This window comes from Nothobranchius furzeri, chromosome 2 (assembly GCF_043380555.1).
Source record: "Nothobranchius furzeri strain GRZ-AD chromosome 2, NfurGRZ-RIMD1, whole genome shotgun sequence".
NCBI classification, from domain to species: Eukaryota; Metazoa; Chordata; class Actinopteri; order Cyprinodontiformes; family Nothobranchiidae; genus Nothobranchius; species Nothobranchius furzeri.
Window position 1 is genome coordinate 99,241,908 of NC_091742.1, and position 16,439 is coordinate 99,258,346.

General features: G+C 41.4%; 1 protein-coding gene and 1 long non-coding RNA gene across 4 annotated transcripts in view; both read right to left on the reverse strand.

Annotated features, from left to right (window-relative positions):
• LOC107373356 (uncharacterized) overlaps positions 1-16,439 on the reverse strand; it is a 46,057-nt gene that overhangs the window by 5,261 nt on the left and 24,357 nt on the right. The window contains exon 26 of the mRNA XM_070542439.1: positions 14,876-14,927. Within this exon, the coding sequence (XP_070398540.1) occupies positions 14,876-14,927 (52 nt within the window). The remainder of the gene's footprint in view (positions 1-14,875; positions 14,928-16,439) is intronic.
• Positions 517-7,310, reverse strand: LOC129160650 (uncharacterized). 3 transcript variants are annotated; one of them, XR_011519187.1, is made up of 4 exons: positions 6,352-7,310; positions 6,121-6,277; positions 3,603-6,021; positions 517-3,526 (listed from the first exon to the last, which is right to left on the reverse strand). It is a non-coding gene; the product is annotated as an uncharacterized lncRNA (long non-coding RNA). The 3 variants fall into 3 exon arrangements; XR_008561210.2 differs by having other exon boundaries at positions 517-6,021; positions 6,352-7,305; XR_011519188.1 differs by having other exon boundaries at positions 517-3,847; positions 6,352-7,303.

Here is a 16,439-nt window from a genome sequence, read left to right on the forward strand (position 1 = left end):
TGTAAATGTGCCCAATTATAGCCAAAAGGCTCATTTCCATCGGGAGCACCCCCCCCCCGAAGGCGTAAAACAAGTAAAAATCAACATTTAGATTTATAAACATTTTAAAAGCACCACAAGTAAAATATAGTAGTGGGAGGCACATATGCAAACTGTTGTAATTCCAACACCGTTCACCTGATTTGGATGTAAAAACCCTCAAATAACAGCTGACAGTCTGCAGTTAAAGCACATCTAGATTGTTTCATTTGATATCCGTTGTGGTGGTGTATAGAGACAAACATGTTAGCATTGTGTCAATGTCACAATATTTATGGACCTGAGTGTGTGTACATATATATATATATATATATATATATATATATATATATATATATATATATACATACATATACATATATATATATATATATATACATATATATGTATATATATATATATATATATATATATATATATATATATATATATATATATATATATATATATATATATATATATGTGTGCATATATGTATATATACAGTGGGGCAAAAAAGTATTTAGTCAGCCACCGATTGTGCAAGTTCTCCCACTTAAAACGATGACAGAGGTCAGTAATTTTCATCATAGGTACACTTCAACTGTGAGAGACAGAATGTGAAAAAAAATCCATGAATTCACATGGCAGGATTTTTAAAGAATTTATTTGTAAATCAGGGTGGAAAATAAGTATTTGGTCAATAACAAAAATTCAACTCAATACTTTGTAACTAGGGCTGCAACAAACGATTATTTGGATAATCGATGAATCGGATGGGGCCTCGACACGATTAATCGGATTACATGGGAACATTTTTAAAAACTGCTAGGGAAACGTTATTTCTCTCCTTCCTTCACTTTATTAAACACAACATTATTAGAAAACAGTTCAATAGCAGAAAAACAACATGCCATCACCTAAATTGTCTTATAAGGTGTATAGATAGAGACCCTAAGCTACACCTATCTGTGACCTAAAATGCTTGGTCCATGTTAAACAGCTTAAAGAGCAAGTCAACCCCTACCAGAGTCTAACTCCACTCTCACTTCATGTTTGAAAAATGCAACACATGCTGTTGTCCAATGAGCTTTGGAAGAAAAGCGTCTGATGAAGTTTCACCTCTCGGATGAGAGGTGAAACGTCTTCAAGCAACTCAAAGAAGTCCAGATGCTTTTCTTCCAAAGCTCATTAGTCTACAATGACCTGGATGACTGAGAACCTTCACAGACTAACAAATGCTGTTGCCTGGCAGACCGAGAGGGCGGAGCTGCTAACAAATACACACATACTCAGGCTCACAACAGCACTGTGACATCATAATGTACCAGTTTACATCATAGCATACTTCTTAGCCAATAGCGGTGGCAGATTTAAATTAAAATACAGTGCAGAGTTTTTACCTGACAACGGCACAACACTGCCAGTTTTAGGCAGAATATTTAAATTTGAACTAAGATGCACTGAAGTGCCAAATTATTGACGACACGTGTCTGCAGCACAATTAGACCCTCGTTTATTTAGTTTATCAGCAAAAAAAAGTTTATTTGGGGGTGACTTGCTCTTTAAGGGCAATTCTCATCTGTTTTGTTTGATCTCATCTGTAGACGTTTATTATAATTGGGGATGTCAAACAACTAATTTTTAAATGTAATTAAACATAAGCTGTGAATTAATCAAAATTAACCACTATTTACAAAAATGACTGAAAACATACCAAATGAAACAAAAGTAAATGAATGCCATCCTCCTTGTGATGATGCCCTGGGCAACTGCCATAAAGTCACATCAAGAAATGCTGCTGATCATTCCAATGATCCCAAATAGACTCACATTAGGCCACATGAAAGCAACTGAACCCAAAAATACATTAAAGGCACGGTCCATAAGATGACACCGGCAGGGTGAGGAGGAGGAGATTTTTAAATTCAAACGGCTGTTGCTCACTCCCCCGCCCTTCCTGAAAGAGCCGAAAGCCACACCTCCTAATGTGCACACGCAGGAAAAGCAGAGTCAACATCGGAGCATTGCTTCTTTGTAATAGAGCTGAGCTAGTGTTAGCAGTGGAGTTATCTGAGGTAAGAAAGTTGTTTTTAACCAGCACATTAAACACTTACTGTTTACAAAAGGCATTTTATAAAGAATATCTATAAATATATTTTAAAATACCAGTAACAGTTGACAATCTATATTGTAAATAAAATGAATCCTATCAAATTGTTAGCATTTTATTACGAGTAATTAGCTTATTTTTAATTGCTTTGCCATTCAAGATGGGATGAATATATCAAAGCATATAAATAATTTATGTGGAAATCACGAATAAACACTGCATTCTGTGTAGTCCTCCTATAATCATGGTTGTTTTCATAGAGTTTCTGGTTATTGTTGGTTTAGCCCAAATTTTGACTAGATGTAAACCTGATCTGTGTCAAAATTGATTAATATGCAAGAGTAATTTTTATATTAGTATAATTTTTATCATTCTAATACAAATTAGAGTTCAGTGATTGAGGAATCCTCTGAGGAAGAGTTTGAACCTCCCATTGCATCCTCAAGATGTGGTGCAAAAAGGAGATGCCCACCATCATCTCAAAGCCGTGGTGCGTCTAGAGGCCGAAGAAGTGCGAGACACTCAGCTGTGGACCTTGGAGATGAAGATATCCCTCGAGTTTCTCTTTCCACTTTTGTAGCAACGCATAAAGAACCTGAACCCTCAGCAGGCTATTGACATCCTTACCATGGTTCTGGACAGAGACCCTGGTGTTCTCTTTGATGTACTTGCCCTCTCTGGTCCACCTGCCACAACACCTCCAACATCCAATCAACCTTCACGGTGTGTATGCTCCCACTGCAGAGATGCCAACTGATTTGGAAAAGAAATGCTGCCAACAGCCTCCCCAGACATGTATTTCAACTGTACCACACATGGAGGAGTTTATTCTGCAAAATGGTGTTCTTCGCCTGGCCAGCACATTGTGGAATAAGTTTCGAGCGGTTTATGATGACCCGGACCCTGGTGAGGACAACAGACAGTTCCGCCATGCAGCTTACAGACAATTTGTAGCATGGCAGCATGGAAAACTTGGTGGAGGGCGCAGAGTAGTAATCCCAAGCTGTGTTGTCTGGAGGATAAGGGGAAAATTCCCTGACCCCAATGGTAACTACACTGGTTTTATTCCAAGACGATTGTAAATAAATGTATATATTTGATATTTTACATCAGTTTGTTTTTTATATAGTTTTGTTTGATGCTCTAATAAAGTGTTCTAAAGCATAACTCTGTGTTGCATTTGTAAAAATACCATAAATTTTAAAACTCCTGCACAACAACAAAAACTTAAGTCTACCTCCAGCATTTTACATACATTTTTAAATTATTAGTCCTTATTTCCCCAAAATATATCTTTATTTTCAAAAAAAAAAAAAAAAACAGGAAACAAAAATAAAGAAGGTTTTGGGTTTTCTCTTGCCTCCCCCAACACCTATGTCTGTGGCAAAGTTTTACCTGTAAATAAAAAATAAACTCAATCAGCAATGGACTATTGTGTGGAAGATGTAAGGCAGATAATGTTTTATTTTACCATCACCGCAAGTCTGTAGGTGTTGTAGAAGTTCCTCTGTTGATGGTGCAGGGACTCCGGACAGCAAACCGTAATGCCTTGGATCCTCAGGCCTTAGCTTGTAGCGTCGAGGAAGACCTTTCTTGCTTGTCAAACGTTGGTTGACGATCATGGTTTGGATCTCTGGGATGTAGGAGTAGTCTTTTGCCACCTTCTCAGAATACAGCCTCCAGCATCTTGATTTTGTGTTGAATATTTTATGGTATCTGAAACGCCATAACTTGTAGTAGAGCCCTGCACTGAAGCCCTAGGCCCTCGGGTCGGCCCGGCCCGACGGCCCTCGGGCCGGGCTTCAGGCCAACGACTGTGTAATTACCTCGGACACGGGCCGGGCTCCTTTATTTTTAATCGAATTCATTAAAAAAAATTGAAACACTTAAACCAGGGGTCGGCAACCTGTTCCCATCAAAGAGCCATTATTACCCGTTTCCCACAGTAAAGAAAACACTGGGAGCCACAGCAGCCGCGGCGTTGTGGGCGGGGCCTACCCTCAGACAGCAGAGTGCTGCTCACAACAGGTGACAGCAGCCAGTACCGGTCGCTCGTGTACGTCGAAGTAATCTTTCATAAGAAGATAATCAATAAAATGATTTATATAAAGTGGATCCAGAAGTTGTAGCCCGTCTCTGCTACAATATTTAGATATTTTTCACCCTGTTGGTGGTTTTACTGAGCAGGTGCCACTTTTGTCATATGTTTCTTTTTAAAACATGTTTAGACTGTTCAGAATACAAATCCAGGCTCTGTCACGTTTGATTGTTGTAATTAAACTTTGTAGGTGGGGAAGGTCAGAAAAGGATCCGATCATTTTGTTTTTCCCTCATTTACAGTGACGGAGATAACGGCGCAGTGCGCCTGGCTCTGGTGGTAATTAAGTTAAATTATATCTCTTTGCAACAATTTTCACAAGAAAACAGAACAGTTAAAAGCAGGGCTTGTGTTGACCGGATAGTTCCCATATTTGACCGTTTATTTTGACGGAGAAAGAATAGAAAGAATGACCCCGACGCATGCAGACGAACTGACATTGTATTCGTTTCGCAAATCGCAGATGTAGCTAAATCACCCAAGAAAAGATTCCCATCTGAACATCTGAGCTGGACACTGAGCTCAGCCCAGCTCACTTTCAGTGTGTACTACATAAGGTCCACAGCGAGCTGAAGATGTGGAGAGGGGCTTGGAGCACGTCGCAGAACCAGAGCGCATGCGGGAAGATTCCTCCGACTGATCTTCCCGCTGATCTGAATCTGATGCGGCTCTGTGTGCTTGTAAAATAATGAATGGATATTTAAATAAAAAGCTTTATATTTTACTGCATTAATTTTACATCTGTATGCCAATTCTAAATGTAAAGATTGTCTGCGTAAACCTGAACAGTTCCAACCCAGTCTTACTGTGAGACCGGGTTGACGGGTCACGCTTGTGCGTAATCATAGGCGCTTTCTGAGCTGAAGAGGATGTGAGATTCTGGGCTTCTCCTCAGATGGCTCCTGGATGTGTCGCCACATTGGAGACAGGAACAAGCACTATTCAGCCAAAGTTTCATAATCAGGGAACATTTTCTAAGTGACAAGTCTCTCTGAGAGACAGGGTTTGGAAAACACTCGCTTCAGTGGGAGGAACCTTCTCACATGCGCTCTGGTTCTGCAACGCGCTCCAAGCCAATCTCCACAACTTCAGCTCGCTGTGCACCTATGTGCTGACAGCGAGCTGCGCTGAGCAGCTCAGATGTTCAGATGGGAATCTTTTCTTGCGTGATTTAGCTACATCTGCGATGTGCGTAGAATAAAATGTCAGTTCGTCTGCATGCGTCGGGGTAATTCTTTCTATTCTTTCTCCGTCAAAATAAACCGTCAAATACGGGAACTATCCGGTCAACACAAGCCCTGCTTTTAACTGTTCTGTTTTCTTGTGAAAATTGTTGGAAAGAGATAAAATTTAACTAGATTACCACCAGAGCCGCACTGAGCTGTTATCTCCGTGACGGTAAATGAGGGAAAAACAAATTGATCGGATCCTGCACGTCTTTTAACACATTGGTCAGGATTGACGCACTTTGTTTTCATTTAGTTGGTTAAAAAAAGTCGGGCTCGGGTCGGGCCGGAGAATCCTGAAAACCTTTTTGGACCGGGTCGGGCTGAGGCTCCACCCTCTCGGGCCGGGCCGGACATGGGCTCAGATTTTAGGCCCGTGCAGGGCTCTAACTTGTAGTATACAACAAATTAGCTGAAAAAGTGTTTTAAATTAAAAGTAATTTAGGTAAGCCCCACCTGGAGGCACTATTATTGAAAATGTGGTGTTTCTGTGATTCTACAGTTGGCCACTTGACAGCATGTTGTTAAACCAATATGTAGCAGTTAGGAGCGTTGTGGTTGTTCATCTGAGGAAGTTGTTAATAAAAAATGACTAAAACTGGACCAGTGAATTATGAATTCATGAGTGTATGTTTTATTAAAAATATAAATAAATAAATACATACTGTATCGATCCATCTGCTCTCCTCTTCACTTCTCGATGTGAGTGGTGATTGTAGTCCAATGCAGCAAGCAGTATCCGTGCCTCGTAAACAGGTGGGATGTAACTGAATCTTTTGCTTGCATACATTAGGAGATGGTTGTGAAACGCCTCCAAATTTGCTGTAGATGTAAAACAAGAATTTAACATTTAGAACAATTATATTATTATTTATAGCTATAATTAAATACAGTACCTGAATTTCAAATATTTGGGGACTTCTTTCAGCCAGCGTTCACTGAGAATGATGTCACTGAGGGCTTTGTGTGGAGTGGAGCCTTTCTGAATCCAGTCTTTCTCTCTGTCACTTAGTAAAGGATCATGCTGACAAGCATCCAGAGACCACTCATGTTCTCCAGTCACATGATGGAGTAGACCGATCCACATGTCCTAAAAGAGAAATGTGGCGATTAGTTACATTCACTTTTTTTTATATGAAAATACAAATAATGCACTTACAAAAAACTCATGTGTTCGCCGACTTGCAGCAAAACCAAAAATGGTTACAGATATCTTTGTTCCACTGTAATAAAACAAATCTCCCCAGCCTTCACAGATTTCTGCACGAGCTGATTATCATTCCTTTTATTTTAATATGGAGTTTTCACGTAGGTAAGACCACAAAATCAGACAGTAATCTGTACACGTGGCCCACCCAGGCTAGCACAATATGTCTTTCAGTGCTAATGGAAACGTAAGGTTTTGGATACGTTGCTGATCAATCACACCTAATTCTAACTGCTGAATCATCTCCTCAGACTTCTACAAGTGCTACATGAGCTGCTGATTACTCATTTTAATCAAACACGCAGCTCAGGAAAGTGTAAACATCTAATTCAGCGTTCAAGATGCTAACTGAACCCCGCTAACGCTGAAGTCATATACAAGAGCTTAAAACAATACAGTGATACGGCCTATAGTTAAACGCCACACTAATCATTAGCTCCCATATAATAAAACACTAAAATCCCCTTTCGTTACTCAAACTTCTTCCAAATAAAGCATAAATAGTTTGACTAGCATCGATTCATGTCGACTTAGCATTCAAGCTAATGCTACATTAGCCAATAGGACACCAAGCATACAAAGCTTGATTGCTCTATTACTTCTTTCAGTGAAAGAAAGATTTTAAGTAAATTTATCCAAAAAACAATAAATAGCTTACCTGTCCAAAAGATACTTTGCCAACTCTTCATCCGTTTTCAGGCCGCGTAGATCACGAAAATCTCTCCATCGTGTGTAAAACAATCTCCAATGTAAATTCTACTCGACTGTCTTAAACGTCTTACAGCCACTTTTGAAGAAGGGCTTTTAAACTTTTTAAATGTTTTTTGAGATGTGGAAGGCAGTCAAGAAATCTGTAATTTGGGGTTTTGTTGCTCCATGTTTCTGCAGTAAGCCGAGTGAGGCGCGTGGCACTGTTGTGCTTGATGATTGACAGCTGCCCCTGGTGATAACGCAGCGCTATTGGTCAACGCGTTACGCCGGGGACACACCGGCCGCGGAAGCTCCGCGAAGCACCGTGAAAATGGGACCGCCTTCATTCGGCGCCCTTGTTAAGCTATTCTATAGACCACATGGGCCGCCGAAGCGCCGGCGGGCGCCGGATGAATCGCGTCAATTCTGGCAGGAAGTCAAACCTAGACATAAGAGGCAGGCCGGTAAATTTAACAAAATAAAGCATTTCAAAATAAAATTCCACAATAGTCAAATGTGTTCGTAATCAGACACTGCAGAAAAACCACACAAACACACACACATCGAACTTGTGTGCGTGTGTGACCACGTGAAGGGGGGTGTGGTTTCGGATGTCTTTTCACCGGAGCAAACAGGACAGAGAGGCAGAAAGTCTGAGGCAAGCAGTTAAGATGGATGACTTTAAATTAATTATGGAAGTTGAAGAAGAAGAAGAAGAAGGAAATATCATTTCTATAGCGCCTCAAGATAAAAATCACGAGGCGCTTAAAGCTCAAAGTTGAGAAACACAAGGAGCTGTAAGACCCCCGAAAAACATGGTTATTTACGTACCCATGTCGGAAGAAACTGCTAGGATACAGCTGCAGAATTGGAGCGGGTTCCAAGAGATTCAACTGGCAGAAACAACTCATACCATAGGTTCACACACACACACACACACGTACAAACACTCAAACGTAGAGGAAAAGAGCTGAGAAAAGGCAGAGAGGAAATGGTGGACACCAAGTGTTTAAAAGAAAAACTACAGCTGAGCCGAGGCGCGCCTCGACTGGGGCGCGTCTGATCTGAACTGAGGAGCGGCGAGCAGCGGCTGAATTTCGTGAGCGATTCGCTTCGCGGCGCTTCCGCGGCCGATGTGTCCCCGGCGTTAGGCTTGCAGAAATATTGGCTGAGCTCTACAGGACAGGGGAGTGACTTAGGAGAAAATTTAAATATTAAAGATTATTTACTTTTTTTAATAAAATTGGGTCAGATGGTCAAAATCAAACATTTTTAAAGTTATGCTACATTTAAATCTTACGGACCTTGCCTTTAACCAGTATATAACTGCACTCTCGCACAACTCGCCTGCAGCAACAGTTAGGACTCCTCCCTCCCTTTTAAAAGCGTTTTCGCTTCTGAGGACATTGTGGTTGTAAAACCACATGCTAGTAGTCTGGCCCCGGTGTGATCAACCAGTTTCTGCAGGAATGTGACGGCGGAACCAGTTCGCAGCAGCGCGAGTTCCCCCCCCCCCCCCCCCCCCCCCCCCCCCCGGTTAATCTAATAGCGTCGCGCTTACGATTTTATAGACTTTTTTTTACGAGCTTAGGGCATGTCTAGCCTGTGTAATAATCCGGGGCTTGGGTGAATCACTTTTGAAAAGTTTTTAACTTACCCGGACACAGAGCTCTCTCCTTCCTTGCTGATGATTCCGACATGCTTGTGTTTAAGATGCTGCATCATCACTGTAGTACTCCCGTGTAGAGCTGAAACAACTAATCGATTTAATCGATTATTAAAATAGTTAACAACTTTTTTAGTCATCGATTAGTTGTTTAATAATCATATTTTACCGCATAAAGTCTATTTTTACCACAATCTGACATTGGTTACAATCTGTTAAATTTGCCGCCAGTGTGTGGCAGTAATGAGCCACTGATCTACCAGTGGAGCCGTAGAAGAAGAAACGAGCCAATAAGTACCCTTGTTTTTCATGACATAACACGTTACTGACGCTCATCTTGCAGTGAGAGACGGCGGAACAAGAAGAAATACGGAAGAAAAATAGAAGCGACAAAACTGAAGAGAAACCCTGGACAAAAACCTCACGAGTATGGGAGCACTTCACTCTAGATGCCTTGAAAAGACAGGTGACCTGCAAAATATGCTAAAACCATCTAGCATGGCACGGAAACACGACGTCCCTAAGTGAACATTTGAGACGAAAACATGTGGGGGCTGATGCAGCAGAGGAAGAGCCAGCCCGGTAAGTAACAGAAAATAAACAAGCTAAATATAGTGGTCATCACTACACGCAGATCCAATTTGGGACTTAGTGTTTTAGCTGAGTTCGTTATAGTGAATGTTAAACATGTTTTTTTGCTGCGTCAGTCTACGGTGTTCTACTTCTGATTGACTAGATGCAATCCTGAATCTCCGTGTTGTGAATCATGCGCTTGCCAAATTTAGCACGTCTGTTTATAAGAATGTTCTCGTTAAGAGAAAAATGGCACAAACCCATTACTATGTTCCTCGTTCAAAAAAGGACAACTCCGCGGAGAAAAATATACAGACGAGCTGTGTCCAGGTGAATATAACGCGGCATAGCTGTACGCTTTCAATTTTTAAATACAGGAGAAATTCAGAAAGTAATTTTTTTTACTATTAAAAGGCTGTTTTACTGTCTAACGCTGTAAAATGCCTCACAACACATTTTTATCTAAATAAATGATCACTGTATATTGTTAATTAATTCCAATAATATAATATTGATTTAGTGTTGTAGTGTGTGTGCTGCTTTATTTTATATGTGTACTTATGTCAGTCTATTTGTGTTTCTTATGCAGAAAAAAACAAGCAACGATGGACAAGTACATGGGGAACAAGACACTCACCCTCCAGCAATTCTACATTATTTTTTATGGAATTTACCTCTTATATTTTGATGCCAAAAAATTATTCTGGACTGATAGTTTGCACTGTTTAGCTCATTTTACACCGCTGACTGTGTTCATGTGCAATAAAATAGATTGCAGTCAACTGCACAATTCTCTTATGTTTTTCTTTTTCTTAACTGAAATGTATTCATCACTTGTATAGGTTAAATAGCTAAACAATAACAAACTGATTAATCGAAAAAATAATCGACAGATTAATCGATTATGAAAATAATCATTAGTTGCAGCCCTACTCCCGTGCCATGCTAACTCTGACCTACAAACGTTGCAGGTAACGAATGTCTTCGCCTGATTTAACTGAAAATGCTCCCAAACTTTAGAAGTTCTTACTTTTTTGGGTATCGCTGCTTCTGCCATGTTCCTCTTCCAAACACCTGCCGGCTCTCCCTCGCACTGATCTGACTTGCTCCGTTCTGCGCGCAACGGCGGGCGGGAAAGGGGGGGGGGGGGGGGCTTTTGGAAGAGTTGTGTGACACAACAAATCGATGACGCAATTCTTTGCCAACGCTTTTAGTAATCGATTTTCATCGAATTTATCGATTCGTTGTTGGAGCCCTATTTGTAACATAACCTTTGTTGGCAATAACAGAGGTCAAATGATTACTATAGGTCTTTACCAGGTTTGCACACACAGTAGCTGGTATTTTGACCCATTCCTCCATGCAGATCTTCTCGAGAGCAGTGATGTTTTGGGGCTGTCGCCGAGCAACACGGACTTTCAACTCCCTCCACAGATTTTCTATGGGGTTGAGGTCTGGAGACTGGCTAGGCCACTCCAGGACTTTCAAATGCTTCTTACGGAGCCACTCCTTTGTTGCCCGGGCGATGTGTTTGGGATCATTGTCGTGTTGGAAGACCCAGCCACGTTTCATCTTCAAAGCTCTCACTGATGGAAGGAGGTTTTGGCTCAAAATCTCATGATACATGGCCCCATTCATTCTGTCCTTAACACAGATCAGTCGTCCTGTCCCCTTAGCAGAAAAACAGCCCCAAAGCATGATGTTCCCACCCCCATGCTTCACAGTAGGTATGGTGTTCTTGGGATGCAACTCAGTATTCTTCTTCCTCCAAACACGACGAGTTAAGTTTATACCAAAAAGTTGTACTTTGGTTTCATCTGACCACATGACATTCTCCCAATCCTCTGCTGTATCATCCATGTGCTCTCTGGCAAGCTTCAGACGGGCCTGGACATGAACTGGCTTCAGCAGCGGAACACATCTGGCACTGCAGGATGTAATTCCCTGCCGTTGTAGTGTGTTACTGATGGTGACCTTTGTTACTGTGGTCCCAGCTCTCTGCAGGTCATTCACCAGGTCCCCCTGTGTGGTTCTGGGATTCTTGCTCACCGTTCTCATGATCATTTTGACCCCACGGGATAGATCTTGCGCAGAGCCCCAGATCGAGGGAGATTATCAGTGGTCTTGTATGTCTTCCATTTTCTGATAATTGCTCCCACAGTTTGATTTTTCACAGCAAGCTGCTTGCCTATTGTAGATTCACTCTTCCCAGTCTGGTGCAGGTCTACAATTATTTTCCTGGTGTCCTTCGAAAGCTCTTTGGTCTTGGCCATAGTGGAGTTTGGAGTCTGACTGTTTGAGGCTGTGGACAGGTGTCTTTTATACAGATAATGAGTTCAAACAGGTGCCATTAATACAGGTAACGAGTGGAGGACAGAAAAGCTTCTTAAAGAAGACGTTACAGGTCTGTGAGAGCCAGAGATTTTCCTTGTTTGAAGTGACCAAATACTTATTTTCCACCCTGATTTACAGATAAATTCTTTAAAAATCCTGCCATGTGAATTCATGTTTTTTTTTCTTCACATTCCGTCTCTCACAGTTGAAGTGTACCTATGATGTAAATTACTGACCTCTGTCATCATTTTAAGTGGGAGAACTTGCACAATCGGTGGCTGACTAAATACTTTTTTGCCCAACTGTATTTATATGTATATATACACATATATACATTTATATGTATGTATATATATAGTTTAAGATCCTGGTTTTTGTGTTTAAATCCCTAAATAACTTAGCACCTGGCTACTTGTCTGAGCTCATTCACCCATATGTCCCTACAAGATCCCTCCGATCAGCTGACCAACACCTCCTACATGTCCCTAGCTCTCGCTGTAAGTCCCGCGGGGAGCGCGCCTTTTCAGTTTGTGCACAGAAGCTCTGGAACCACTTGCCCCTCCCTATCAGACTCTCTTCCTCTCTTTCCCTTTTTAAGTCTCGTTTAAAAACTCGCTTTTATTCTCTGGCTTTTAATTCTGTCTAACTTATTCCCTTTCTACCTTTCCTTTTAGGGTTGGATTACTTGATTTTAATGGATTTAGTTTTTATTTTTGATCGTTTTTATTGTGTGTTTTGTTCAGCACTTTGGTCGGCTCTCATGCCGTGTTTAAATGTGCTATATAAATAAAATTGGTATGGTATGGTATATATATATATATATATATACACACATATATACATTTATATGTACATATATACATTTATATGTATATATATATATATATATATATATATATATATACACACACACACACACACATATATATATATATATATATATATATATATATACACACACACATATATATATACATATAAATATATATATATATATACACATATATACATATATACAATTGTGGTCAGAAGTTTACATACACTTGTAAAAAATATAATATAATGGCTCTACTGAGTGTCCCGTTATTTCTAAAACTCTGATTTTTCTCTGATAGAGTGATTGGAACAGATACTTCTTTGTCACAAAAAACATTCATGAAGTTTGGTTCTTTAATGTCTTTATTATGGGTTAACAGAGAAAAGTGATCACATTTGCTGGGTCAAAAATATACATACAGCAGTGCTAATATTTGGTTACATGTCCCTTAGCCATTTTCACTTCAATTAGGCGCTTTTGGTAGCCATCCACAAGCCTCTGGCAAGCTTCTGGTTGAATCTTTGACCACTCCTCTTGACAGAATTGGTGAAGTTCAGTTAAATTTGATGGCTTTCTGACATGGACTTGTTTCTTCAGCACTGTCCACATGTTTTCAATGGGGTTTAAGTCAGGACTTTGGGAAGGCCATTCTAAAACCCTTATTCTAGCCTGATTTAGCCATTCCTTTACCACTTTTGATGTGTGTTTGGGGTCATTGTCCTGTTGGAACACCCAACTGCGCCCAAGACCCAACCTTCGTGCTGATGATTTTAGGTTATGTTGAAGATGTGAAGGTAATCCTCCTTCTTCATTGTCCCATTTACTCTCTGTAAAGCACCAGTTCCATTGGCAGCAAAACAGCCCCACAGCATAATATTCCCACCACCATGATTGACTGTAGGCATGGTGTTCTTGGGGTTAAAGGCCTCACCTTTTCTCCTCCAAACATATTGCTGGGCATTGTGGCCAAAAAGCTTGATTTTCGTTTCGTCTGACCACAGAACTTTCCTCCAGAAGGACTTATCTTTGTCCATGTGATCAGCAGCAAACTTCAGTCGAGCCTTAAGGTGCCGCTTTTGGAGCAAGGGCTTCCTTCTTGCATGGCAGACTCTCAGTCCATGGAGATGCAAAACACGTTTGACTGTGGACAATGACACCTGTGTTCCAGCAGCTTCTAATTCTTGGCAGATCTGCTTTTTGGTGATTCTTGGTTCACTCTTTACCCTCCTGACCAATTTTCTCTCAGCAGCAGGTGATAGCTTGCGTTTTTTTGCATTTTCTTCCTGATCTTGGCAGTGATGAAACAGTGCCATGCACCTTATACTTACAAACAATTGTTTGCACTGTTGCTCTTGGGACCTACAGCTGCTTTGAAATGGCCCCAAGTGACTTTCCTGACTTGTTCAAGTCAATAATTTGCTTTTTCAGATCCATGCTGAGCTCCTTTGACTTTCCCTCTGTAGCGTTTGTGGGCGTTTGTATCCAATGAGCCCTATTTACCTGGCCTAAGAGAAGTCACCTGCTGTAGTCACTCATAATCACTCACAAGAAGTTAAGAGGCCATGCTATGAAGCTCAGTTCACTGACATGTTTCTAAGTCACCAAAATTGCTACTTCATGTTGCTGTATGTATATTTGTGACCCAGCAAATGTGATCACTTTTCTCTGTTAACCCATAATAAAGACATTAAAGAACCAAACTTCATGAATGTTTTTTGTGACAAAGAAGTATCTGTTCCAATCACTCTATCAGAGAAAAATCAGAGTTTTAGAAATAACGGGACACTCAGTAGAGCCATTATATTATATTTTTTACAAGTGTATGTAAACTTCTGACCACAACTGTATGTGTGTATATATATGTATATATATATAAATACATATGTGTATATATCCATATATATGTGTGTATATACACATAAACATATATACACACACATGTATGTATATGGAGTAGACAGAGAGCACGCACAAACACACCCCACCCCACCCCACGCACGCACGCACACACACACACACACACACACACACACACACACACACACACACACACACACACACACACACACACGCACACACACACACACACACACACACACACACGCACACACACACACACACACACACCAGTACCTGTGTCCATGCTGATGAAGCAGTCCCAGCTGATGGATGATCCTGAAGTGGTAGCAGGTTTTCTTTAGCCGTGTTTAGCTAACAGCTGCAATAGAAACAAAGCAGGAGAGCTGATTAAGATGCTGCTTCAGAACAACGCAGGAGATTAAAGATCCAACGCTTTGGTTCTGATCAGCTGAGGACACATCCAGTCTGGAAAAGAGGACCTTTGCTCACCAGAGTTCACGGAGTAGAGCTAACCGCTTTTTCCTCCAGAGTCACATTCAGATTCGGGCCTTTTCCGTCGGAGAGTGTGAGCAGGATGGATGAGAGAGCGAGCAGCGATCCTGCATCATGACCAACTCAGATGAGCGAGTCTGATAGAGGGAACCTCTTCAATCTGATGAAAGCAGCAAAACGAGCGCGTTTCTCAGAGAGGCCAAAGGAACAGCAGCAGATCCAGAGGGCAGGAAGTCTAGAGAAAAGCTTTTCTCACCCATCACCTGCTTCTGGAGCTCCGATTGTCACGAAGACCGCAGAATAGCTTCTCTGCTTCTGGAAAGAACTCCACCAAGTTGTTGAGGAGGAGAAGAAAGTTTCCACAGCCTGGTGAGAAGATTTCTGCAGCAGCAGCAGTTAGTCGCTTTAGCTGATCAACTCTCCCAGAGACTGAAGTGAAGACATTTTTACTGCAGAGCCTCAAATCTTCTCCTCACACACCACAACAACAACAAGCTAGCTCTGCTAGCAGCTTTCGGTTTCTGCTGCTTCCGGTGGTCCGTGACCAGCGTAAAGGTGCGCTAGCGCCACCTGCTGGACTAGAGGCTCACTGACCCTGATTGCTGGGTAAATTATATCTGCATAATCCTAAATGTTGACTTACTAACCTGAAATAAAACAGTTGTAGGCTTCCAAGTTTGTGAAAGTCTTTTGTTTGGGTTGCAGTGTGATATGAGGAAGACAGAACACGGTAGTTTGTTGCTGATCGCTTCAGCACAGGGTCAGGTGACTGGAGTCATAGAGACTGTGTCCATGACCTTCTCAGCAGAGCGTACAACACGCTGCAGCCTCTTCTTGTCCCTGATGGTGGCTCCAGCGTACCACACGCTGATGGAAGAGGTGAGGATTGACTCGATGACTGCGGTGTTGAACTGCCTCATCGACTGTACTGATGGGTTGAATTTCTTCAGCTGCCACAGGAAGTTCATCCTCTGCTGGGCCTTTTTATGATGGAGGTGATGGTGGGCTCCAACTTAAGGTCTTGGGAGATGGTGGTGCCCAGGAAGCAACATGAGTCCACAATAGAGAGCCAAAGTCTCCTCCCTTTCCGGTCGGCTCATGGGTCCCCGGAGGAAGGAAAAAATAAATGCAAGTCAGCGGGTCTAAAAACGCTATTTTCTAACCCGCGTTGCCTTTCGCCCTGGATCACACATATGTTGTTCTGCTATTTAAATGTAAACTAATGATGGTGTTTCGACCACGCCAGTCATGTACTTTAACATTGATCAGCTTGCAAAAGTTCGTAATTAGCATGACTACAAACCAGAAATCGGTACGCCGCATATTTGACATCACCACATAATCT